General features: G+C 34.8%; 1 protein-coding gene and 1 long non-coding RNA gene across 3 annotated transcripts; both read left to right on the top strand.

Moving 5' to 3' along the window:
- The first annotated feature begins 14,589 nt into the window (after positions 1 to 14,589).
- On the top strand, positions 14,590 to 16,651 carry LOC113709740 (uncharacterized). Its single transcript, XR_003452780.2, has 2 exons — positions 14,590 to 14,872; positions 15,340 to 16,651. It is a non-coding gene; the product is annotated as an uncharacterized lncRNA (long non-coding RNA).
- Positions 16,652 to 20,097: 3,446 nt separating this feature from the next.
- LOC113710407 (BAG family molecular chaperone regulator 2) lies at positions 20,098 to 24,422 on the top strand. 2 transcript variants are annotated; one of them, XM_027233398.2, is made up of 5 exons: positions 20,098 to 20,203; positions 20,313 to 20,513; positions 21,403 to 21,659; positions 23,147 to 23,293; positions 24,090 to 24,422. In XM_027233398.2, the coding sequence occupies exons 2-5, from the start codon at positions 20,375 to 20,377 to the stop codon at positions 24,228 to 24,230; spliced, it is 684 nt and encodes a 227-aa protein (XP_027089199.1). In that variant the 5' UTR covers positions 20,098 to 20,203; positions 20,313 to 20,374; the 3' UTR covers positions 24,231 to 24,422. The 2 variants fall into 2 exon arrangements, with proteins under 2 accessions (XP_027089199.1, XP_027089198.1); XM_027233397.2 differs by having other exon boundaries at positions 20,143 to 20,513.
- The last annotated feature ends 291 nt before the right edge of the window (positions 24,423 to 24,713 follow it).

The raw sequence follows: 24,713 nt of genomic DNA on the forward strand, positions 1-24,713 counted from the left end.
TTTTTTTAGTGGTCCTGGATTCAAGGAGATCTAAATACTCTTAGGCATCACATTAGTAAAGGCTCCTAAATCTATCATGGCCTCTTTAATGTTAGTGTTTCCTATTCGACAGGGGATAAAAAAGATACCTGGGTCTCCACACTTGGGTGAAAGTTTCTTTTGTAGCACTGTTGATACATTTTTCTCCATCACAACTCTCTCATCGCCTCTTTATTTCTTCTTGTTGACACACAAACTCTTAGAAAATTTAGCATATTTTGGCATTTGCTTGATCACGTCCAACAAAGGAATATTGATTACCACCTTCTGAAACACTTCCAAAATCTTCCTTTCTTCGTCTTGTTTCTTCGATTTCTTTAACCTGCTAAGAAAGGTAGTCGGATTATATATAACTTGAATGATAGGATTGGGAGTTACCTCAGAAGTTGCTTTGATAAATCCCTCTTCTTCCATCTCCTTTTCAATTTGAGCGTCACTCTTATCATTTGAATTTATGGGTTTTGGACCTTCAATCTTCGTTCCAGTTTTGACAGTCATGGCACTGACATTCTTTGGATTCATTTCAAGTTGAGAAAGAAGTTTTCGTTGCCCTTGGGACTCCAGGCGATATATCGCAGAGGTCATCTGACTCATCTAATTTTTCATATCTTGCATACTCGCCTCTATTTTTTGTTGGAATTGCAAGGTATTCTGTTAGAATTGCAAGGTGTTAGCAGTCAACGAAGAGGATACTGCAGCTAGAACCCTTGCTGCCTGTTGAGGAAAGAATTTTACTTATTCCCCCTATAACTAAAATTTGAGTGATCCCTCCAACCCGGATTATACGTGTTGGAATAAGAGTCATACTACCTATTGACCACAGGCACATTTCCTGCCATGTTTACTTGTCCAATACTATCATCTTGTAGCATTGGGTACCCATCAGTAGGATGGCTAACATCCTTACAAATCCTGCATGCTTTAACTTATTGCTTGTTCCCCACTGCCATTTATCGAACTATAGAAGTTAGCTTAGCCAATTGTTGTCGTATTGATTGAACACTTGCCTCATTTACTTGACGAGCAGGTACACCATCCCACGTGCCCAATTGCTCAAATTGCTGAGAATTTTCAGCCATCTCTTCAATCAAATCCCAGGCTCCTCGAGGAGTCTCATTCATTAGTGTTTCTTCACTTGCAGCATCAATGATACTTCTATCTCTATAGAGCAGGCCTTCATAAAAGTATTGGATGAGAAGTTGCTCACTTATTTGGTGTTAAGGGCAACTGGTACACAGTTTCTTAAAATTTTCCCAATATTCATAGAGAGACTCCCCAGGACTCTACTTGATACCACAGATTTCTTTCCGTAGACTGGCAGGTACAGAGGTAGGAAGGTATTTCTCTAGAAATTTTCTATTCATGTCTGTCCAGGTTGTAATACTCCCCACATGTAGGTAGTATAACCAATCTTTGGCAACCTCCTTCAGTGAAAAAGGGAAAGCTCGCATCTTAATTTACTCATCTGTTATACCAGGTGGTTTCATACTTGTGCAGACAATAGTGAACTCTTGGAAGTGTTTGTGGGTTCTTCTCCTGGCAAATCATGAAAATTAGGTAAGAGATGGATTAATCATGATTTTAATTCAAATGTTACATTTTCAGTAAAATCAGGAACAGTAATGCATAAAGGCTGCTGATTTAAATTAGGAGCAGCCAACTCCCTTAGAGTTCGATTGTTGTTTGCCATCATGACTTCTTCCTCTTCAGAATCGCTGAAAGAATCCAATAAATCCACAGCCAAATTAAGCCCTAGAGATGTAGTAGGTGACTGCTCTCCTCTTCGTATTCTGGTTTCTTTTCGCAGCCTACGCGCAGTCTTCTCAACCTCGGGATCGACAACCAATTCACCTGTGTGAGAAGAACGTGGCATAAACGAGCAAAAATAACAAAAATTAAAAAAAATTAAAAAAAACTAAAAAAGAAACAAATTAACCAATGTCAATTCTCGGCAATGGCGCCAAAAATTGACAAGTGTCAGGCATGTACAATATTAAAATCCTACTCACAAGAATATTTATTCGAATATAATGGTAAGTAGAGTCGTTTCCACAGAGATTAGGGGAAAATTTTCTTCTTTCCAAGTGAAAATTAATTAGGGGGATTTCCCGCGGTAAGTCACGATGCCCCTGGAGAATTCGCCCTGATGTAGAGGCAATCCAGTCAATGTTGGGTTCGGATTGGACTGTGGGTCATTGTTTTCGAGAAGCAAACCAGGTTGCGGATGTTCTATCGAAGGTGGGGGCGCAAGGGTCATTGAGTGTCATGTATACCTCCCATTCGGAGTTACCAAGACCCGCTAGGGGGGCCATGGGTTTGGATAGAGCAGGATTCCCTGTAATACGTATTAGGGCTGTGCGCAAGTGATTGGCGTTGTATGGGACTTTTGCGGTTTTTTAATAATAATATTCGGGGGTGGTGTCCTTCCCCGTGCATGGGGTTAGCCATTTAAAAAAAAAAGAAAATTAATTAGGGGGAGTGTAGAGAATTGGAATTAAAAATAAATACTCAACGTAAATTAAAAATAATTAAACTAAAGCAGATTCAATTTAAATCAAGGGTAAACGAACTTTAGTCAAGCAAATAACTTTGAAAGTGGTTCATACAACTGATCATCGATGCAAGAATTATTTCATCTACTCGTTAAACAGGTTATAGTTTTCAAACAAGCGATGACAACCAGTTTTTCCTTACCGTCTCGATAGTTAAGGTACGTCTGTTAACTACTTTCCTAATTAAGAAATAATTCTAGGTAAACTCGTAGAATTTAATTTCTCCATTGCATTAGAAACTAAAAAAGCCCTATTCTAATCAATAAACACAATAGGGTTTCTTTAAATTAGATCATATGTCTCGCTAACATGAAATCAATCACATTAGTTATCATTAATTTAAGACAATTAAACAATTATTGATTTAATAGTCCTAACTAACAATAATTTGTTAGATTGAATTAAATATCAGGCGCCTTTGATATCCAAACAACTAATAATCATGAGAAGTTAAACCAGAAAACATACGAATACTAACGAATAAAAGAAATTAATAAAAATAATTAGATCTCATAGATGTAGATGAACCAAATCCTTTGTCCTTCCTTGACTAGAAAAGAAAATTAATTACTCTTCTTCAAGAGTAACCCAGCGCAATTTCATGAATGAAAGTTGCATGAAGTTCCATGATGGAAAACAAAACAAAGGAAAAGAAGAATGAAAAGAAAGCCGTCTACTCCACAATTCACGCGAGACTAGTCACGATCCTCCCTTTTTTTAATTGTTTCTTCCCACCAAAGTACTAATCTATCGGGAGAAAGCCGACTTCCCTTCTAGTTCCCTACTTTGTGTAGACTACTCATAATAAAGGCCTATTGCCTAATTAGAAAAAAGAAGTTACAAAAGATAATATTTCCTCTTTCCTAATCCAATTCTACAACTAATAACGATAATTAAAGTCTTCTAAATTTCCAACAAAAGCTGTCTATCTTTGGCTCCAACTAGGAATTCCCTCTGCGCAGTAAATTCTTGAATCTTTTGGACTTGAAAGCAGGTCCCGAACATGCCACCACTAAATTAATTCTTAACATGCTGAAAAATCGCCCATTTTATCACTTTTTGCTCATTTTCCTACAATTGGCACCATTAACCAAATATAAATAGAATCCACCAATTAAACTAATATTTGCCTAAAATAAAGGGAAAAATAATTATAAATTTAGCAACAAATTGCAACCTATCAACTACCTAATAATTCCTACAACGTTGCTACAAGTGTCCTCAGATGTTTTTAAAATTAAATAATTTGAACAATTATTTGAGATTGCAAATAATTGTAAAATATATGAAAAATTACAATAAATATTGTATCTACCAGTGGAAAAAAAAATTTTGCTATAATAAAGTTTTTAAAAACCTCTTACAGCGTAGAAAAGTTTCTTTTATAGATTTCTGCAGTACACTACAGCAAAGTTTTGGACAAAGTTTCAAAAAACTCACCTGCCAATGGGGCCAAGGTTTAAAGAAAAACTTGGGAGTGAATGTTGACAAGGGTGGCCAAACTACTATAAATCATTATGAGTTTCTTATTCTTTTACTTTATATTTTTTTTATATAAAAAGATGATTTAATTTAATAAATCTATACTAATAGCAAAAAAATATCAAACAAATATAATACAGATATATATAGATCTGACATTAATAGATCCAAAATATTTTAAAAAATCAATACAAATAAAGATAACATTACATTGATGCTTCTACCATTTGGATGAATCACTATAACCTAATACATCTGTGCATGTTTTTTGACAATCAGATCTGATTAAAATTGATCAAGGTCTTAAAGAAATTTATATCTGACAATATTGGAGTAATTGAATGTTTGAGGAATTACATCCTAGAATTATAAAATCTCAAATTTCACAAGACAAAAATGAAAAATTAAAATGACTAATCAATGAAAGAATAAAACTCTCACTAGAACAGAAGAAAAGAAACACTCACTAGGAGATTCTAAAAGACAAGAATCTCTCACTAGAAAATCTTAGTTGAGAATTTATTCAAATAAGGGAAACTAAAAACCAGAGAAAGTTGGAATGTATGCAAGTTAGATCCAGCCTAGGAAATTGGAGCAAGCACTTTAGAGCAGAGAACTGGGGATGGCAAGGCAATCATGGGTGCAAGTTACGTCTGGTATTGCTACCACGCCATTCACTCATGGAGGCCACCTATGAGCCAGTGCCCAATTCAGGTATCCATGGAAGATGTAGCTCTGGGAATTGAGAAATGGCAGCATGTGACAGTGGGTTTCACGTTGGGTTTCAACCCTCTGTTTAATATGATCTAGAAATTGGTAGTGAATCATGAGACAGATCTTGGTAAAATTGAGGCTATTTCATTGAAGAATGGAGCAATCTTGTTCAATTTTGACTCTGCTGTAAGTAGGACTCGTACCTTAGAGCAATCTTTGTGGCCAATAGCTAGCAAGATTCTATTCTTGAAGCCATGGACACTAGAATTAGACATGAGGAAAGAAGATCTTGAAACAGTTTTGGTGTGGATTCGGCTACCACATTTTAGGCTGCGCTATTATACCGAAACTACTCTAAGCAAATTTACTAGTTATATAGGCAAGCCCCTATATACGAATAAGCATACTGCTAATCAATCTCAGGTTGCTTAGAGATTAGATCTGTGTTAGGTTGCTAATCAAGCTTGGATCTGTGTCGAGTTGAATATAGGAGCTGTGAGATTAGACCGTATTCCATATGTAAATGAGATGGCAAATGTGAAGTATTAGGAGGATGAGGATGAATGGATTCCTCCTAGTTGCTCTCAGTAAAATAAATTTTGGCATACCATCCAAAGATGTCCTATACATTCAAATGTAACTAGCAAATGGGTTCCTAAAACATCGAAAGACCAGAGTAAAAAATAGGAGCTGCCTATAGTAGAGCAAGTGGAGACACAGAATCTTACATAGGAGCAACATGTGATGGAACCATTTATGTCGAAGGAGATTGGGTTAGAGCACCAAAAAAAGGATTCTAAGACAGAGCTAAGGATAGTACATACCATGGTTCTCCATCGTGGATCACGGTTGCGTTGCGAGCTCGATTGTTCCATATCCATCGCGGCATATCAGTTGAATATCGGGTGATACGCACATTATAGCACATAAAAATTTTCAAAAAATCTGAAAAATTTCCTAAATTTAGAAAATATCAAAAAAAGGCACAATCTGAAAAAATATCCAAGTCGACTCCAAGTTGATTCGGATATATCAGCCAATACCATGTATCATGGATTTGAATCGGCCAATATCGGCCGAGTCAGAGCAAGTCAACGCAAATATAGTAATATCCATGATTCGGGAATTGGTATCGTATCGATCCCCTCCATTTCGGTTACAAATCGGCCGATTCTGATAAATTGCTAACCACTCATTTGTCTGAAGATGTGAGACTATGTGATAAGTAGGTGAATAAATCAAAAGGTGGACAGGATCCATTGTCTAGCAAGAAAAGGGAAAGAGAATGAGGGTATATACATGGTTACTCTTCGAAACAGTTACAGTCCATTGGATGGTTCGGAGTTGAATCTAGCATTGGAAGTCAAAGAGGAAAAGCTTCGTAGAGGAGGATAGGTACAAAGCTTTTTTTACCCTCCTATAAAATGATTATACTTTGCCAGAGTATTCAAGGGTTAAACAGAGTGAGCTTCATAAACTTGTACATAGAACTTAGCCTAGTATATTTGGGCTAGTTGATAATAAGATTAGACATAACAATATTGAGACTGCTTTTTGATAAATGTTTTCAACGTTGGAGTTTTGTACTTAATCCTGTTCCTAGTAGTATTAGTAGAAGTTGGTTCTGCTGGAATAATTCTTTAGTACATTGTATACTATACTCAAGTCATTAGCAAGCTATTACATGTACAGGAGAGTTTCATGATCAGACTTTTATGGCTACTATAGTGTAAAGTAAAAAAAAAAGTTGAGAAGCATAAACCTTTATGAACTCATATGAAACAACTGAAAATCAATATTGGGAATTTGCCCTGGATTTTGATGAGAGATTTTAATGCTGTTAGAATTAGCTCAGAAAGATTGGGAAATGATGAGTTTGAATTTGGTATTATGGAGGACTTTAACCTCTGTTTGGAAGAAACTAATGTAGAAGATCACCCAAGCAAATGATTTTTCTACACATGGTGTAATAAGAGAGAGAGTGGAGATAGGAAATCTAGCAGAATTGCAAATGAGGCATGATTTTCTAAATTCCGTCGTATTGAGATTGAGTTGATGGGTCCTGGCACATTTGATCATTCCCCTATCCATGTTTAAGTGCATAATACTATTGAGTTTGGCCCCAAAACTTTTAAATTCCAAAAGTTTTGGATGCAACATGATGATTTCTAGGATGTTCTGCTAAAAGCCTAGTTTTCACATTTTTAAGGTAATCCAGTTGCTGTTATGTGTCAGAATCTAAAGAAGCTAAAAAGTGAAATGAAATTGCGGAACAAGAGATGCTATGGTGGTAGCAGTGATAGAGTCTTGCATGCGAAGAAGCAATTAATTGCTGTGCAGAATTAGTTTCAATGCAATCCCTTTGATTCTGAGCTTATAGTACAAGAAAGGAACCTGTCTAGTATATATGGTACTTTGGCTCAAGCTAAAGAGATATTTTATAAAGCAAAATCCAGGATGTCATGGTTAAAAGAAGATGAACAAAACACCTCCTACTTTCATAGGAAGGTAACCACTAATATTACACATAATAGAATTCTATTCTTATATGATGAGACAGATTAGGATGCAGTGAAAAGTATTGCAATAAACTTCTATTAGTAGCTTTTTGTAGCTACAGACAGCTGGACAATGGATATGGAATGAAGATTGCAGTCACTTATACCTACTATACTGGATTTTGATCAGTGCACTAGATCAGATGTGCCAGTCACTGATGATGAAATTAGGAAAGTCGTATTCAGCCTTAAAGATGGCAAAGCTCCTGGTCTAGATGGCTTCACAGCAAAATTCTTTAAAAGAACTGGAATGTGGTAGGTAATGATGTTCTTGAGGCTTTGCAATTCTATTTTTTGAGGCACCTCATGTACCACAATCTAAATAGCACCATACTTATTTTGGTTCTCAAAATTCCAAATGCTCAGCACATGAAGAACTTTAGTCCCATTTGCATGTTGTAACACCATCTACAAATGCTATTCCTTAACCTTAATGAATAGATTAAAACTAGTCATCATTAGCCCTTCACAAAGTACATTCGTTCAAGGGAGGAATATACTAGATAATGTACTACTCATGCATGAACTACTAAGGGGATATACTAGATCTTCTGGACATCCTAGAGCTGTGATTAAAATAGATATCATTAAAGCATATAATACTTTAAGGTGGGAGTTCCTGTTTGATGCATTGAAAATGCTAGGCTTCCCTATGGGATATCGATCTGATTGCAAGCTATGTGACAACTGCTTCCTGTTCCCTCAACTTCAGTGGATCTTTGGTTAGATATTTTAGAAGCGAAAGAGGGTTGAGACAAGGTGATCTTGTCTCCCCTTATCTTTTCTTAATAGCCATGGAGGTATTCTATAGAGAAACACTGAGCAAGATGGATTTGACTATCACCTAAAATGTCAGGATCTCAAACTATCACACCTAGCATTTGTAGATGACCTATTTATTATCACTGCTGCTACACAATGATCCTTTGGTGTTATAAAGAAGACTTTGCAAGAATTTGGTGAGTTATCAGGCTTAACGCCCAACCTATAGAAATGTCAAGTGTATATGGCTGGTGTGAAGAAAGATGTGCATGATCAGTTGTGTGGTATTTTGCAAATGACTTGGGGCACTCTTCCTATCAAATACTTAGGATTGCCCCTAATTTATAGGCTATCTTTTCCGAATTGTCAGCCTATCTTTATTAAAATGCAGTAAAAAATGCACAGTTGGGATACAAAAAGGTTGTCCTATGGGGATAGACTATAGTTGATTAAATCTGTGTTGAATGGGGTTCAGCTCTATTGGTCCATTGCTTTTATCTTGCCTAAAGCTGTTACAAAGAAGATTTGCAACATGATCACTTTTCTCTTATGGGTTGGGGAAGTAAACAATCACTACTGTGCAAAAGTAAGATGGTTAGATGTGTGCATGCCAAAAAAAAAGAGGGTGTTTTGGGTTTGGTTGATCTAACTCTATGAAATAAGTTCCTAATCCTCAAGCAATATGGAATACCTGTAGGAAAAAGGATACCTTATGGGTCAAATGGATCCAAACAATTAAACTTAAGAGAAAGCACTTTTGGGGTATCAAATTGCCTGTTGATTGTTCTTGGTCATAGGGTAAGATTCTGAAGATGAGAAGTGAGTGCCAATCATACATACTCTATTTGATTGGTGATAGAGCAGAAACGAGCTTCTAGTATGCCAATTGGCATCCTGTTGGACCACTGAACTAGAATATTTCTAAGAACTTACTGCATGATGCTAGACTAGTAAAGGTGTGAGGACTCGTAAAAAAAAAACTATTATTTTATGCCTAATTTATGGCTTAATAAATTATTTAATTGGATTTTCGCTTCGAGGAATATTTTCTAGTCTTATTAGACCTAAATACATGGTAATATAACTTCGTTATATTTTTAAAATGATTCGTTTCAAAAATTAATTTCCTGGAGTACGTCTAGTAAAAATAGTGAATAGTACTTGGAGATTTTATCCGCGTTGTAACACAATAAGCTTGGAATATTGGAGACTTGTACTATGGTCCTAAAATAGGTAATCTTATAAGTAAATACTCAAGTGATAGTTAGTAGCGCAATCGTTATAAGAATTTATTGGAAGTTTCGCGTTATAGCGTTAAAATTGACGGTACGCGTTTTCACACGCTCGACGTTATTTGAGGGACTTTAGACCCTTATTTCGGGACAATTAAGAGTGAATAATATTTACATGAATATATATGCATTGGAGGTTTAGTGCACTAGCGAACCAAACGCGCGAGAAAATCGAGCCGTAATCGCACCAAACGGCCCCTAATGAGAGTTGACTTTTGGGTGAATTTACACCACTTATTTCACCTTCTCTTGGAAGCTAAAGGAAATCAGATTTCTCTCCATCTTCTCTCTCCTCATAGCCGACCAAACACCCTCCTCTCTCTAACTCCATTGCTTCAAAATTTCTGCTCACTAATCTCACTCAAAACCACCCCAAATCATCTCCAAATTCAACCAAACTTGCACCACACCTAGCTTGACACTTGAGGAGCATTTTTAGCTGCAAACAACGGCTGGAAATCACGGTTTTTCTGGGGTAATAGAGGGCCGAAAATTCTGCTGAACATCAACCCAAAGTAAGTGATGATCCACTCTTGGAAACTTGAAGTTTGGAAGCTATCTTACCTTGTTAAGTTCATGCATGCATTTGGTTAGCTTGATATGGATGTAAAATGTGATAGTGGGCTCTTTGTATTCCCACACTTGGGTTGTTGTTGCTGATTTGAGGATCAATGTTGGATTTAATGGTAGTTTAATGGTTATAATGATGAATTTATGGAGTGTTATTGTTGGGAACTCAAGTAGAGGTCATGACCAGAAATTGCCGAATCTGCCCCTGTTTTGTTCGGCCATGATAAGGCCCATTTTTGGTGATTTATTGGCATGATCCTGATGTGTATATGTTATATTATGTGTGTAGAAATTTTCGTTGGAAAACATTAACGATTGGATGGGCAAATGAATTTATTCATGAACTAGGCATGCTGGAAAATTATTTTCGGGTAAAACTGTCCAGTGGTCGTATTTTGGCCATAACTCTGTCCTCAGGGGTCGAAATCAAGTGCCGTTGGTGGCGTTTGAAACTAGGCATTCCTAGCTTTAATTTGAGATAAAATTCACGTTCTGATTCTTTGTGAGTGATCCGAACCAAACGTTTTAAGTTAGCTGTCCTGTCTCTCGGATTTGCTGGAATGGCTTGTTGAGGCAGCAACTTGAGGCTCAATTTTGAGCTGGTTGCTTGCCGAATTTCAGAACATTTCCTTCTGTGAACTTTTATTCCCGTGAATGTATTTTCTAACGCCATAAACCATGCCTCATTCTGAGTTAAATTGATTGAGTTGTGACTAAAACAAGAGGACTGCCCTGTTTTGGAAAAACGTAGTATTTGGACTGATTTGGGGCAAAACTTGGGAATGATTTTATTAATTGAAGTTCTTGATGCTCATCACTTACCAAAGGTATCATGGATGTGTCTTAGACCTTTGTTTCACAAATGAACCATGTTCGGATAGTTTTCTTGGTTAAACGATTTGAAATTGTGAAATGAAAGTCACAAGGCAGATTGCATTAGAATTTTTCCTGAACTTTGGTTGACTAATTAACTACCTTCCCGAGGGTATTTTTCCCTGAAATTTGATAGAGGAATACCTTGCATATAGGAGTAAAATACTGCCAATTTTGGCACCAATTCAAGTTCGTTTCGATACCGAATTAAATTGCTAGTGTTGGAGGTTCAAAACTGGAAATTCTTCTTCAGTCTTGAATCTTCCTCAACTTTGAGCTACCGTATCTCGGTACTCGAAACTCCGATTCTTGATCCGCTTGTTTTTTTATAAACCTCACTTGTAACACTAATTGAGCTGTAAATTTCAGAGGCCGGTTTGCAACATGTGAATCGTGCCGAATTTCCAAAGTTGGCCGAAATCCAACTTAATTCTGCCTTGTACGCCGAACCTGTACCTTCAAGCTCATTTTTGAATACCTTCCACTTAGATTCATGGAAAAGTGTCTTTTAAGAACTTTTAGTACTTTCTAAGAGGTTTCCAACGGTACCAATTTTTATAATTTTGGACCTACTGAGTGCAAGATCTGATTTTTCTAAATTTGACGCGCAAAGCTGAAATTTGCTGATTTCTTAGAAAATGAAAATTTGAAAACTTGTTACTCCTTCTTGATGATAATTGATCGCTTTAAACTTGATTTCATGAAGGAAATCAGTTTTTCTTGTGTTAATAAAACCTCACTTTTGAACCTTTATTTTGAGTGGCTAAGGTTCTTGGTTGAGGTATTGACTAGTCCAAATAAGCGTAACTCCTTTCTTGATTAATACGTAATTGTGAGTGAAAAATACTTGTTAATTGCTTCAGGTGCTCAAGCGAGTCTTGAAAAGAATCCCGGAGGGGACAACTAAAGATTTTCTCGCTCAATTACTTTTGAATTGGTGAGTGTCAAGTGCCTGACTTGTCGTGTTTACTTGATTTACCTGCTTATATACGTGAATATCACTTGATGAGACGAGTGTGTACTTTATCGCACTCGCTCTCCTTTACTTGAACTTTACTTGTATTAACTTGGTTTTCAAAGTCGATTGAGTGAATCTCGTCGACTAAAATATACCCATTTTCGTGTGCGTGTCGTGTTGCCATGCATGTCGTGTATGTCGTGCGTGTCATGTTGTCGGGTGGAGTGAACCTCCTCGACTTATGGGGACGCCCAATTCTCTTAACCAATCTTACAACTCGAGCCGGCATGGGCTTGGTCGAGAAGTTTGATAAACCAAGAGAGTAACAAAACACAACTTGATCTTTTGAGATCTTGTTCGGCATACTCGTGGAGTATCGCCCTTTCCGTGCGTGTTCAAAAATCAAAACTTGATCTCTTGAGATCTCGTGTGGCATACTCGACGAGTATCGCCTTTTTCGTGCGTGTTTGGTTTCGGATCCGAGAGGGTGGAATGTTGGTCGGAGGAAGTAATAAGTGAAGTTTCTACGGATAAAATACCCACCAGGATAACGGAGTGTCATCACGAGGGGGTATCGGATCGAGCCGTGGCGAAGCAAGAGGAAAATAGCTCCTGAGAGCTCCTATATCCTTGAATTGTTTCTGTTTATTTTTCTCGCTCGAATTGTAAATTTCTTGAATATTGGGATTGTTATTTGGACAACGTGCTTGCATGTGTGTTTTCTTGGCCTCACGAGCGTTTCGCTCACCCCGTAGATTTGTTTTCCTTAACAGGAATGGATGGAGTGAAACTCGTTAAAACCCTTTGGATGTACTTTTGTATTAGGGTTTCAATTGTAATTGACTAGACATTTTGGCTATTGTATATATTTGGGAATTGATGTATCTTTTGGATCCTGACGTAAGAATTGGATAACGGATGTATTTTGAACACGTGGTACAAGACTTGGATATTCGTTTATGGAAGCAATTTTTTTTCCTTATTAGACTGGTATAAATTGTTATATATTGTTAAGTTTGAATTGATTTGTCTCGAGTCCTGGCGAGAGCTAGGCAGGCGTTCCGCGGATACCCTTGGGTTCGCCCTTGGGAGAAGTGGGGGCGTCACAAAAGGACTCAACTGTTGCACAATTTATATATGAAGAAGGATGGTTGTGGCCACAGGGGAGGAGAATGATAGCAAAGCTACAAAGACTTCAGCATGCAACTCCCACCCTAGTTCTACCTCATGTTGGAAATTAAGATAAGATGCATTTGACTGCTCATGCCTTTGGACAGTTCAATGTCAAATCCGCTATGGAATTATGGTGTCAGCACAACAATAGAGTTGACTAGTACAAGCTAATGTGGGGGGCTAGATCTATACCAAGATATTCCTTTATCACTTGGCTATTACACAGGAATAAGTTGACAACCAAGGACAGACTAAAAGCTTGGGGTGTTAATGTGGAATCTCATATGTGTATTATGTAAAGAAGCTACTAAAAGTATGGAGCACTTATACTTTGAATGCCTTATGTCCAATAGGGTATGGCAGAAATTGAAACAACCATGCTCAGTACCTAGAGTTCCATTACCATGGAGAAATGAATTGTAGTGGACTTGCAATCATTGGAAGACCAGATCATTTCCAAGTCAAGTCAAACGACTAGTCTTTGGGGTTGCAATATAACACATTTGGAGAACTAGGAACCAGACCATATTCAATCATAAGCCTGTGACTATAGTCAACATTGTGGAATTTGTTGTTTCAGCTATGAGGGATGCTACTGCTGGATGGAGGAAGATGCCAATAAATAGAGCACATTGGGAATTGGCCACAGAGCTTGTACTTAATCATAGTTGCTTTAGCTGATGACTGATATACAATGTACTGAATATAGTACTAGTGATAGCACGCTGATGTAATTGGAACTCTTTTTTTTTTTTTTTTGAAACAGTAACGTGCTTTTATTGCCCAATCAGAAGCTTACAAGCCGAGACCAGGACCGGTCATCAAGACGATCCTTTGATAAGTCTAATAGAAGGAAGGCCTAGCATAGTCAACCTAACTTCCCCCCTTGCTAGCTGTGGAAGAGAACAGAGTTGGTGATACACCCTTACATGATCTTGCGGATGCAAGATACCTACATTAGCTAAGATGTCAGCCACTTTATTAGCTAAGATGTAATTGGAACTCTTGTGTTCCTTGTCTGCACTCAATTTCATTGGTCAATAAAATGGATAATTTTGCTCAATAAAAAATAGAGAGAAAGGGCTTCTCAGGGAAAAAGATTAGATTTGGCTTCTCTCCCATGGGAGAATTGAAGGAGACTTTGACGAAAAAAGTTCTATAGAGTACTAGATATTACTTTATAGTTTGATTTAGCCAATTTTATGCAATTTGTTGAGTGAGTTTCGTTTTCAAATGGTTATATTAATATTTTCTTGATAGGTGTTAGAATAAGTTTTAATTTGGGAAAATTGTGTGGACACCAAATTTTTAATTTTTATCATTGTTTTTGTTTATTAATATTTTGTTGAAATATTTATTTGCTTATTGATCGTTTATTTTCATATATGCCAATGTGAATTTTCTTATTTTTCTTATTTGAAAGTTTTAAAAAAAGGAAAAATCCTAACAAAATTTTATCAAATCCTTGCACCCCAATAATTTTTTTTCTTCCAACTAAAGTATTATTAACCCAAAAAAACAATCCACCCCATGTTCATTTTGTTGACTTTTCTTGACCAAAACCAAATCACAATCATCACCAAGACAACCTAATACACACCCACTCCATTCACCCCTCTATCTCTCTTGACTCTTTTTTTCCCTCTCTAAATTTTTCTTAACTTCACATACAACACTACAATTAATCTTTCACCATCTCTCGACTCCTCCTCTCTCCTCCTCTCTTTCACAATTTGTTTAGACATTAACACACAACACACTGTTCTCCCCCAATCTCTTTCTCTTTCTCTCAGTTCTCTCTTTTCTCTTAAACAAAAAAAAGAAGGAAGCAAAGGGACGATTGAGGCCTGGGAGTTTACATCAAAAATTTTGAACCAAAAGACTGCTACTTTTGCTAAGGTATTATCTTACTTTCCAATCGTATTAACCAATGCTTTGTGGTTAGCCTTTTCTTGGTTTTGTTGACTGAAGCTTAGACCTTTCATTTTTCTGAATGAAAGGGACGATATAGTTTGTTGTAGAAACTTGTGTTCTGGTTTTGAAAGGAAATAATTAACTAGTGTTTGCTTCCGTCCAATGCCTCTTAGCTTCATGAGCATGTTTAGAGCAAGATTTTGCAAGTTTTATACATAAAAGCAATGAATTGGGTTATAGGAATTGGGGTTGTTTTTACTTTAATTAGTCATTTTGTTTATTCTTTCTTGTCAAACTAAGACCATAGTTGCACTCTAAAATCTATAAGGGTTGTTTTCGTGTAAGTTTTGTGGATTGTAGTGAAGATTTGAATGAGTTGGAAAAATAGAGACTCGGCTGTAAATTTGGGTTTTGAACCCTTTTTGTGCTTTTTTGGAAAAAATTGAGCTCAGAAATGCCATCTACGCAAAAGATAGAGCCCAGGATGGTATTTTGGTGAATTTTGACGACCGACAGTGGACAGTGACCCAGGCGAGTTGCCGAAGCAGCCATGGACGCCAGTAGAGAAGTTTGAAGTTGGCCAAAAAGGGAGAAAACTAAAGAGAGGAAGAGGAAGAAGAAAAACAAATAAAAGGAAAAGGAAAAGATAGAAATAAATGATTGGCTTCTGTTATTATTTTGTTTTTGGTTTTGGCTGGGGTTTATAGTTGAGTTTTGGGGTTTAATTTAGACATGTTTGTTCTTTGGGATTCCTTGAATTTTCAATTGGACTTATTTATTTTTATGTGAAAATGGTTTACATTTTTCTTCTAAGCCAAGGTGGTATAGTCCAAGCAACAGAAACAGCCCAAATCGAATTTAATTGCCTCTTCTCTAATTTGATTTGAAATTGGCCCATAGACTTTTGAGTAATTTCATTGTGACTCAAAAAAATTTGGATTTTTTTTATTTAAGTCATTATTTTAATTGCATTTTGGCTCCTAAATTTTGTCTTTATTTAATTTTTGGCCCCTAATTTTTCAAAAATTATGTTTTGACCTAAAACTTTCTAAATTTTGTAATTTAGTCCCTAATGGCTTTTGATTTCTCAATTATAATTGTTTTCCTTTTTTAATTGCTAATTATGCTTCAATTAAATGCATTTAATTTGTAAATTTTAGGTGTTTTAAGTTTATTTACATTTTTTGGCATAATAAGGTGAATTTAGTATATGTTTATGTTTTCTTTTAAAATATTTTCAATTAAATTGGTGCCTTGATCTTTTTGTTGATTCATGAGTATAAATGGGTCAATATCCCCTCATTTAGTCACTATTTCAAAAGGGAGATACCTCTATTACCCTTTAAATTTTGTTTATTTACTCTTATGTGCTCCTATATGCTCCTATGCGTTTATATGTTTATGTGTTTTCTTTTGTTTATTTATTTTAAGTTTCTATTCATTTTTTATGCTCATTTAATTTAAGTTTTGTAATAATTTGGAGGATATTTAAATACCCAAGATGTAATAGATATGTTATATTTTTTCTTTCGGAAAACTTGTAATTAGATAGATAAATATAATAGATAGGTTAGAAAGGGGCTATTTTCATGTATTTTCCCACTCTAAATTGTAGTTAAGTCCCCAAATGTAATAGATAAGTTAAATATGTTTATTTTCTTCTGTTCTCTCGTTTAGATTGTATTTACGTTCCCTAATGTAAAAGATAGGGTTGTGGTGTGTTTATATGGCTTATATGTTTATAGCTTTTACTCGCTTTCTTAGGATCTTGCATCTTGATATTATACTTATGTATTATATGTCTTATGTGTTTTATGTGTTTCTATGTACTTACTTGCTTTTAATTTATACTCTATTCATTTTACTATTATTATAAAGCATGAATGTCTGATGTCATCATACGAGTCCAATGCGAATTGTGACTTTTTCTCGCTTTCTCGTTAGTCCAATGCTAATGAGGATCTATAGAAATGGACTAGTAATACTAGACTGATAGCCTCGCCCATGCACTAGATTCATGAATTATGTGACATTCATTCCATTTCATGATATTTTTCTATTTTTAGGAACTTTTCTCATTGGCATGATATTTCTTCTTATATTATTCTCTTATCCCTATATGCATGAACCATATTATTTAGACTTACATTTCATATAGGTTATTAGGAAATTAGATAGTCCATTTGCTTGTTTAGATTAGAAAAGTAATCCTTTGAATATAAAAAATGAGCGAGTGTGGCTTTTTAACCTTGACACGCTATTATCCCTTTACAAGAAGAAAAATTGTATCAGAAGTTTTAGTTTCTCGTACCCGTTATATTGCATTCCCCTCTCTTTAGTCATGTATACTTATATACATTATAATTTCTATTTCTTTGAGTCTCATTTTTTTTCTTTCGCTTACTCATGACCCCTTTAGGGGATTTTTCTTGGATCTCACAATTAATGTGATTGGTATCAATTAAACCTTGAAGGGACATTTTGTCTCTCCCAAAATCTCTTTTAGGTTTAGACTTTGCACTCATATAAAAACATCAAAATGTGATAAGTTTAAGGATTAGATTAGAAAAATTTAACTAAACCTCACAACTAACTTAGGTTAGGTTGAAAGGGTATCTTAGATTTGAATTAATCGAATCTTTACCTTCTCTCTCTTAAACCGTAACTTCCGAAGTCATTTTTTTCTCGTTTTCAAAGACCTACAGTCACTTAAAAGGGTTTTATTTTATTTTATAAAAAATAATTTTTTGAGTGATTTGATACATCTAAATTCAGTACCAAGTGGTGACTTTCTTTTTCTTAAAAATTCTTTTTAGACTAAATGTTGAGCCCAACTATCGCATTTCTTTAGTCTCATTTTAGGCCCTTTTTCATTTATATTTTTTGAAACCAAAAATCTATTTTTTTATAACATCTCTTTTATTTCAAAACATGACACACGGCAACTTAATTTATTACATTCTCTTAAGTTGCTTTAGGCCAAGAATTGGAGCTTGATTTTGTAATCATGTAAAAGCCAAAACTCATCCTTGTGACTTGTAAGCTGTTGTCATACATTGTCAGAGCTTAGCAAGAACATTAGCAAAATAATGATAATTGAAAGTTTAATTTGTACATCTACCCTTCGATTGTGTGTTTGAATTTGAAATTTCTTGTAATTAAGTAAGATTCTCTTAGGATAAGTTGCAAAAATCGACGGTCAAGAAGATTGGGTTACCTCAAAGTGTACAAGGGTGATTGTCTCACCTGGACGCTTAGTGAATGAAACACCAAACTTGAAAAAATTTTATAAACAGACACAAGTCATAAACAACAACAAGTGTGGCCAAATTATTATAAATCAAGAGGTTCTATTTCTTTTTCTTACTCTTTAATTTGATTGTTAAGGATTATTTGATTGTTACTTTAGGGCAAATATTTAATCATACAAGTCCCGATTTTCTAAAGCTAGAGTTTTAGGGATGGCAGTCGATGTTATGGGCTATATTTTAATCATGATGGAATTTAGTATAGGAAAAGACAATTTGTCATTATTAGGTTCCTTTGTTAACAATCATACTTGTTAATAGGAAATATTGAAAGGAAAATATCCGCACACCTCTTCTATCTTCTTCGATATCCTTTTCACTTTTAATTAGTCACGGTTTCACCTGAAAATGTTTTTTGACAACTTAAAGAAAGATGTGTTTAAAAAACTTAAGGAAGGTGCATTAAAAATTATTTGGCTAAAGTGCATGGAAGGTCAATAAACTTTTGAAAAATTTTCTATCATCCGTTAAATTATTTCTTGTGCTAAGTTACCTGCTAAACTCCGAAAAGTACCTCATCTTGACCATTTTGTTAAATTTGGCAGTTGACTTGGACGGTAACCAATCACGACATTGCCGGTTCTCAGAGGACATTCTCGACATTTCGTCCAAAGCCTACCAACTCCAAGTCAATTGACTACCCTCCGCCATGCGAAAAAAAAGACCAGAGTCCAGGTGTTTAGGTAAGAAAAAAATATAATTTTTTTTTTGTTTTGCACGAGAGAGACTAGTTAATTAGCTCAGGGATGGTGAATTTTGGATAAAATGTCGAAAATGTCCTTAGAGAACCGGCGTGCTTTTCTCATGTATTGCCTTCGAGTTAACAGTCAATTTTAGAATGATCCAGATGAAGTGCTTCCTAAAATTTGGCAGCTAATTTGAGACAAAAAATAATTTAATAGATGATACAAAACTTTTCAAAAGTTTAGTAGCCTCCCATGCACTTTATACAATATTTTTTGTCATTTTAATTTAAAAAACAATGAATTACTTTTCAAAAATTTAGTGTTAACCAGTGAAGGAGTACCACATGTTCATTAAACTAATATAGATACTCATCCCCAAAATAACTCTCATTTCCAAGTTCACCTGAAAATAAGAAGAATTTTCCTTCTTTGACTAAAGGGGTACAAACCCAAATTCAATGAGAAGAACTATAAGTTTTCCTTTTGTAAATTTTAGGCGATATAATCCTTCGCTGAGCTTTCAAGTGTCAACAAAAGTAAGGATGTAGTGTACACATATCTTTTTTGCATAAAGATAAAAGTAGCTCTAATCAATATTTTCTTTTTTTCAATAATATTCATTGCATCATAAATTGAAACTTACTTTGAATGTGCCCCATGCTATAGCATGAATTGCTTCTAGTGACTAAATTTCTATCCAAAAAAGGAAAAAAAATGTCATAAAAAGTATCACTTAGCCTCATTACCTAAAGACAAAGAAAACAATAATGATTACTCATTAGTCCCATCTTATCCCGCGTAATCCTTCACTGTCAATGAAGGCCAGCATGAGTAAATCTAACAACACTTTCACCTAATCCAAAATCAACCAACCAAGCTACATAAAGGCAAAAGTCTTCCACTCAATTCATTATTGTGGGGGCTTGATGATTTCTCTTCATCCTACAAGACAAAACCAACTGGCCAAACCAAGCTTAAACTCTTCTTCAAAAGCAAACAAGACCTCACAGCAAATAATACACAAATGTACAAAGGTAGCAAAACCTACCTTCCTTCCGTAGATTGTCGGCAAAGTTATTTATTTTACATAAAAATTAGAAAATTAAAAAGAAGGATGTCGGTTATGTTTTGCTACTTTGCTTAGCTGTCTAACCAGTTGACGGGACCCTTCACACCTGTGCAGTTTCTCATTGGTCCAGTGGCCATTTTCTCATTCAATTCTGTTATTTTTCTAAGCAATCTTCTCTCATTTATATGAGCCTCTGGTTTTGCCCCGACATATATAGGTAAAAGGGCAGCTAGAGCTTGGAAGAACCAGGCAGGTATTTTCTTGCAAGAGAAAATATATATTACTACACATTGAGGACATTTGGGTTTATTTTTCTTTGAAGATGATAAAGAGAAAATTCAATCGGGCACGTAAATCATCAGGTGAAAATGCCGGAACAACCACGACGTCATCGGATGTGAAAGAGGAGGAGGTAGAGTGGGAGATGAGACCAGGTGGGATGCTGGTGCAGAAAAGAAGTGAGAATTGTTCAGATTTTGCAGCCATGGTTCCACGTTTTCGCGTTAGAGTGGTTTTTGGCGCAATGCGCTATGAGATCTCTATCAGCTCTCAAGCAACATTTGGTAAGTGCAGGAAAATACTCACCAGTATTAATGGTGGATCAATTTTTGTCTATTGATCTGGTTTCTGAGGGTTTGCAGAATTACTTTTGTGCTCATGTTTTATTACAGTTAAAGTTGCTCATGCTCTTGAGACACCTTACCAGCAAGTTAGAAAAAGTTTGGTGAAACAATTGTTAATTTACTTTTGTGAATGTTTTTACTTCCATTATCCAAGTTGTAGAAGTAGTAAAAGTGTAAAAAATGAACATTTTCTTCTTCTGCTTCGTTTTTTTAATAATAAAAAAAAAATAACATAAGGCTCTCACTGACTTATTTTTAGTTCTTCATTTTTTTTGGTAATAATATTTGCAACTTTTATGCTAGGGATATCCCCTTTATTTAATTCTTTTTAAGGGGCATAAACTAATTGAGCTTCTTTGCACATCAGGATTAGTATAGATGTTACAATTGTTATTTGCTAGAATATAAGGTCCTTTATGCAATTTCCACCTCGTTTTATAAGCTAGAGTGATATATATGCTTAATGGTCCACAAATCTATTTTATGTAAACACCAATAATCTAGTGATTTATGCATATTAGCATAGTTCATTTACTTAACACACAAAGGTTATTAAACTTCAAAATACACAGAGAAAATTTTACTTACTGAAATAAAAAAAAAGAGTAAATCTAGTATCATTTTTGAATATATGACACATGTACAAAAGTTAAATTTTAAATTCAAATTTTATATAATTATTATTTATTCAAATTTAAAATTATATACACTATGAGTGCAAAAAAATTAATTCATAAAATAATGCATGCCAAAATCAAGATAACTTCAAGTCAAGATAAATGAATTGTAAAATTAATAATTTGTGGCTGTGCGTGAAATTGGGTGGCAGGAGAATTGAAGAAGCTCCTTACAGCAGACAGTGGGTTACAACCTGGCGAACAAAGGCTAATATACAGAGGAAAAGAGAGACAAAATGGAGACTATTTGGACAGATGCGGAGTCAAAGACCACTCAAAAGTCATACTAATGGAGGATCCAGAATTTAGAGAGAGGAGGTTGATTGAGATGCGTAGGAATGCGAAGATCCAGGCCGCTCATCGCTTGATTGATGACGTACTCATGGAGGTTGATAAGCTGGCGGAACAGGTGAGCATTTTCGGCAGTTTTCGTAGTTTGACTTGTTATTACAAAAAGTAAAAAGAAAAAAAGGCTTATTGTTACAAAAAGCACGTTTGCATGAGGCTTAATATTGGCTAGTCTTCGGAAGTTAATTTACTTGAATGGCTATTTTTTTTAATAGGAAAAACTAGGTTTATGTCTCATGCTATGCACGGAAACTATAGACAGTCAAAAATAATATAAATTTTAATATAAAGTATTTAACAGTTGTTACAATTTGTTTGTTGAATTTGAAATCTTTTTAAGATTTGGTAGAACTCTAAATAATAAATAACCTATTTAAAAATGACACTTGGCTTGCTTATCCAAAAGCTTCTCGATGACGTCAACTGGTGAATAGTATAATAGATAAAGTGCTTAATTAGTCCTTCAACTTTTTAATTAGAACGGAGTTAATTTCTAAAATAGGCTAAATAAATAAACCTTTAGTGACTAAGTTAATGAAAATAAAAGAAAATAATAAAAATAAATGTTTAGAGGCTAAATATATTTTACTAAATAATTGAAGGACTAAGTAAGCATTTTTTTTCTGTTTAAATAATTTGAAGAAGAGATTATTGAGTCAGTATCAAACAATCAATTTAGCCTCATAATCATGTGGCTCCCATTAGAATTTTGGGACATCAGTGCCCATATGATATTTTGTGTTACCTTATGCAATAGATTCTTGACATCATGGCATCCACCAACTGAATTTGGTAAGGAGTAAAGGGCATTGTCAGACGGAGTGGGGCATTTGAAAAGGGCGTAATTAATAAGGGAATTCACATTTTACTTAATTTTAAGTTAATCTAATTTTATTTTAATACTTGGATTTATTTTCTACTTATGCTAAACAAAATTATATTTGGCACCTAGGATTTGAAACTCGGCCAAAGAGTTAAGGCTCGAGGTAAAGGGAGTTACTTTAGAATAAATTTTATATACATTAAAAGTGTATATACTATTATCATTGGATGGGATATCAGTAATCAATTCAGACGAGATGATTAAAGCTGATATTTCATAAGTATTTTCACTACAAGTACAATTGTTTTGACCATTAAGTTTAGAGAAATACCTTTGCAATACATGAATATAATTGTTAGTTTTTCACTAGAAAAAATTTTAATTTGATCAGTTGCTTATTTATTTATTTATTGCGCACTGGGAAGATGGGCAGCTTGAGCAGGAAAAATTTGACAACCAGTAAAAAAAATGAATATTTGATTTTATCTTTCTAATCTGTTAGTCAAGTAACTAAGAATACCTGATTGGCAAAATCCAGCTATCACAGTGATATATATATTTAACTGTTCCTAGTAGACAGAAAAAATGGCATTTCGAACTTGATTTTGGAATAAAAATCATGCCAATGATAACACATTCGTTACCTATTTTATTCTTTTGATTAGGTAGCTCTACTGAAACATGATGATCTTTTTGGGTTCATTCCTGTTTATTTATGTCTGCAGGTTTGTGCAATAGAAAAATCAATTACACATGGGAATAAGGTACCAGAATTACAGATCACTACACTTATTGAGATGTTAATGAGACAAGCTGTCAAGCTTGATATTATTTCTGCAGAAGGAGATGCATGTGAGAAGAAATCTTTGCAGGTAAGATTTACTCTATTCAAATAATAATAATAATAAATTTTTAAAAAAAAGAGAGATGGGCTCTATTCTTTGCAATTTATCCCCCAGCAATGTTTAAAAATTTTTATGTTTAAAGAGACGGGATCTATTAAATGAGTAATGCTTCATAAGTTTTTTTCCCCCCTATTTTTAAAAGTGTCAAAATAAGTTCTTTAGAACATTATTGTCAAAATATCGTAATAGGGACAGAAGAAGGATGCAAACTTGACATAAAATGCAATCGACTTTCAACATGGTTCCCAAAAAGGTTAAGTAGAACACCTATAAAAGTTTCCTTGTGAGAAATCAGAAGCAAAATATTTTGCAATTCCAGTGTGACTGTACTTTGTTTTTAAATATAAATATTTAAAACACTTGAACTTAGTCAGATAAGTTAATCTTTCAAAAAAACTATTGAATGAAATTGCAAAAGAAGAAGAGAGAGATATATAATATATATATATATACACACACACATATATATGTATATATATACCATATAAACTATTGAAATAACCTAACAAAATGCACTGAAATTTTAAATAAATTTACGTGCATTTGGAGCTTGAGTATCTAAAAAAAAAAAAACTATGCGGGTAAATTTATGCTCCAGTTTTAATAGAAAATGGGGCAGGCATCCCTCTATCGACGGAGTTTGCCACTAAAAAAAAAGGGTAACAATTTTAGTCGAATTTCATACCTTTGTGCTCCTCTAGTCTCATAGAATATTAATGTATTTAGTCAAGTAATTGATGTTAAATTGATGGTATATTTGCAGGGAAAGAGAGTGGAGAAGTGTGTTGAAACACTTGATGTGCTCAAGCTCTCGAATGCAAGGATAAAACCTGTTATCGTAACAACCAATTGGGAGACATTTGATCCTCCTCAAGCAATAGCCAAATGGGAACTATTTGATTGATCTTTTAGCCCCTCTATCTTATTAGTCTATTTGGGCCAAATGCTTAGCACCATAGCTAAAAGAGCCAGTGGCCCTCTACGTGTTCCACATACCTCTACCAAATTGTCAAGAATTGTTCTTACACTACAAATTCATCAACAATATTTTGTTGAAAAGTGGCTATAAAATTAGAGATTCTGTTGACAAGAAAAATGGGATTTAATTGCTGATATTCATATAAAGTTGCAGATGCTGTTGACTACAATAAAATGGGATTTAGTAACTAGAGGTATTGGTAACAGAAGATTAAAATTTGGTCGCCATTAGGCATGGCAACAGAAAATAAGATTATTGCACAGGCGTTGACGGTGGCTCAACTTTCAAAAATTAGAAATTAAGCTTACAAATGTCAGAAATTTCAATTTGTCTAACGTTTGGACCCCCTAAATTTTGTAAAAGTATACTTTCCCCCCAAAAAAATTATAAAAAGTTTCCACTTGCGCG

This window comes from Coffea arabica, chromosome 9e, assembly GCF_036785885.1.
Source record: "Coffea arabica cultivar ET-39 chromosome 9e, Coffea Arabica ET-39 HiFi, whole genome shotgun sequence".
NCBI classification, from domain to species: Eukaryota; Viridiplantae; Streptophyta; class Magnoliopsida; order Gentianales; family Rubiaceae; genus Coffea; species Coffea arabica.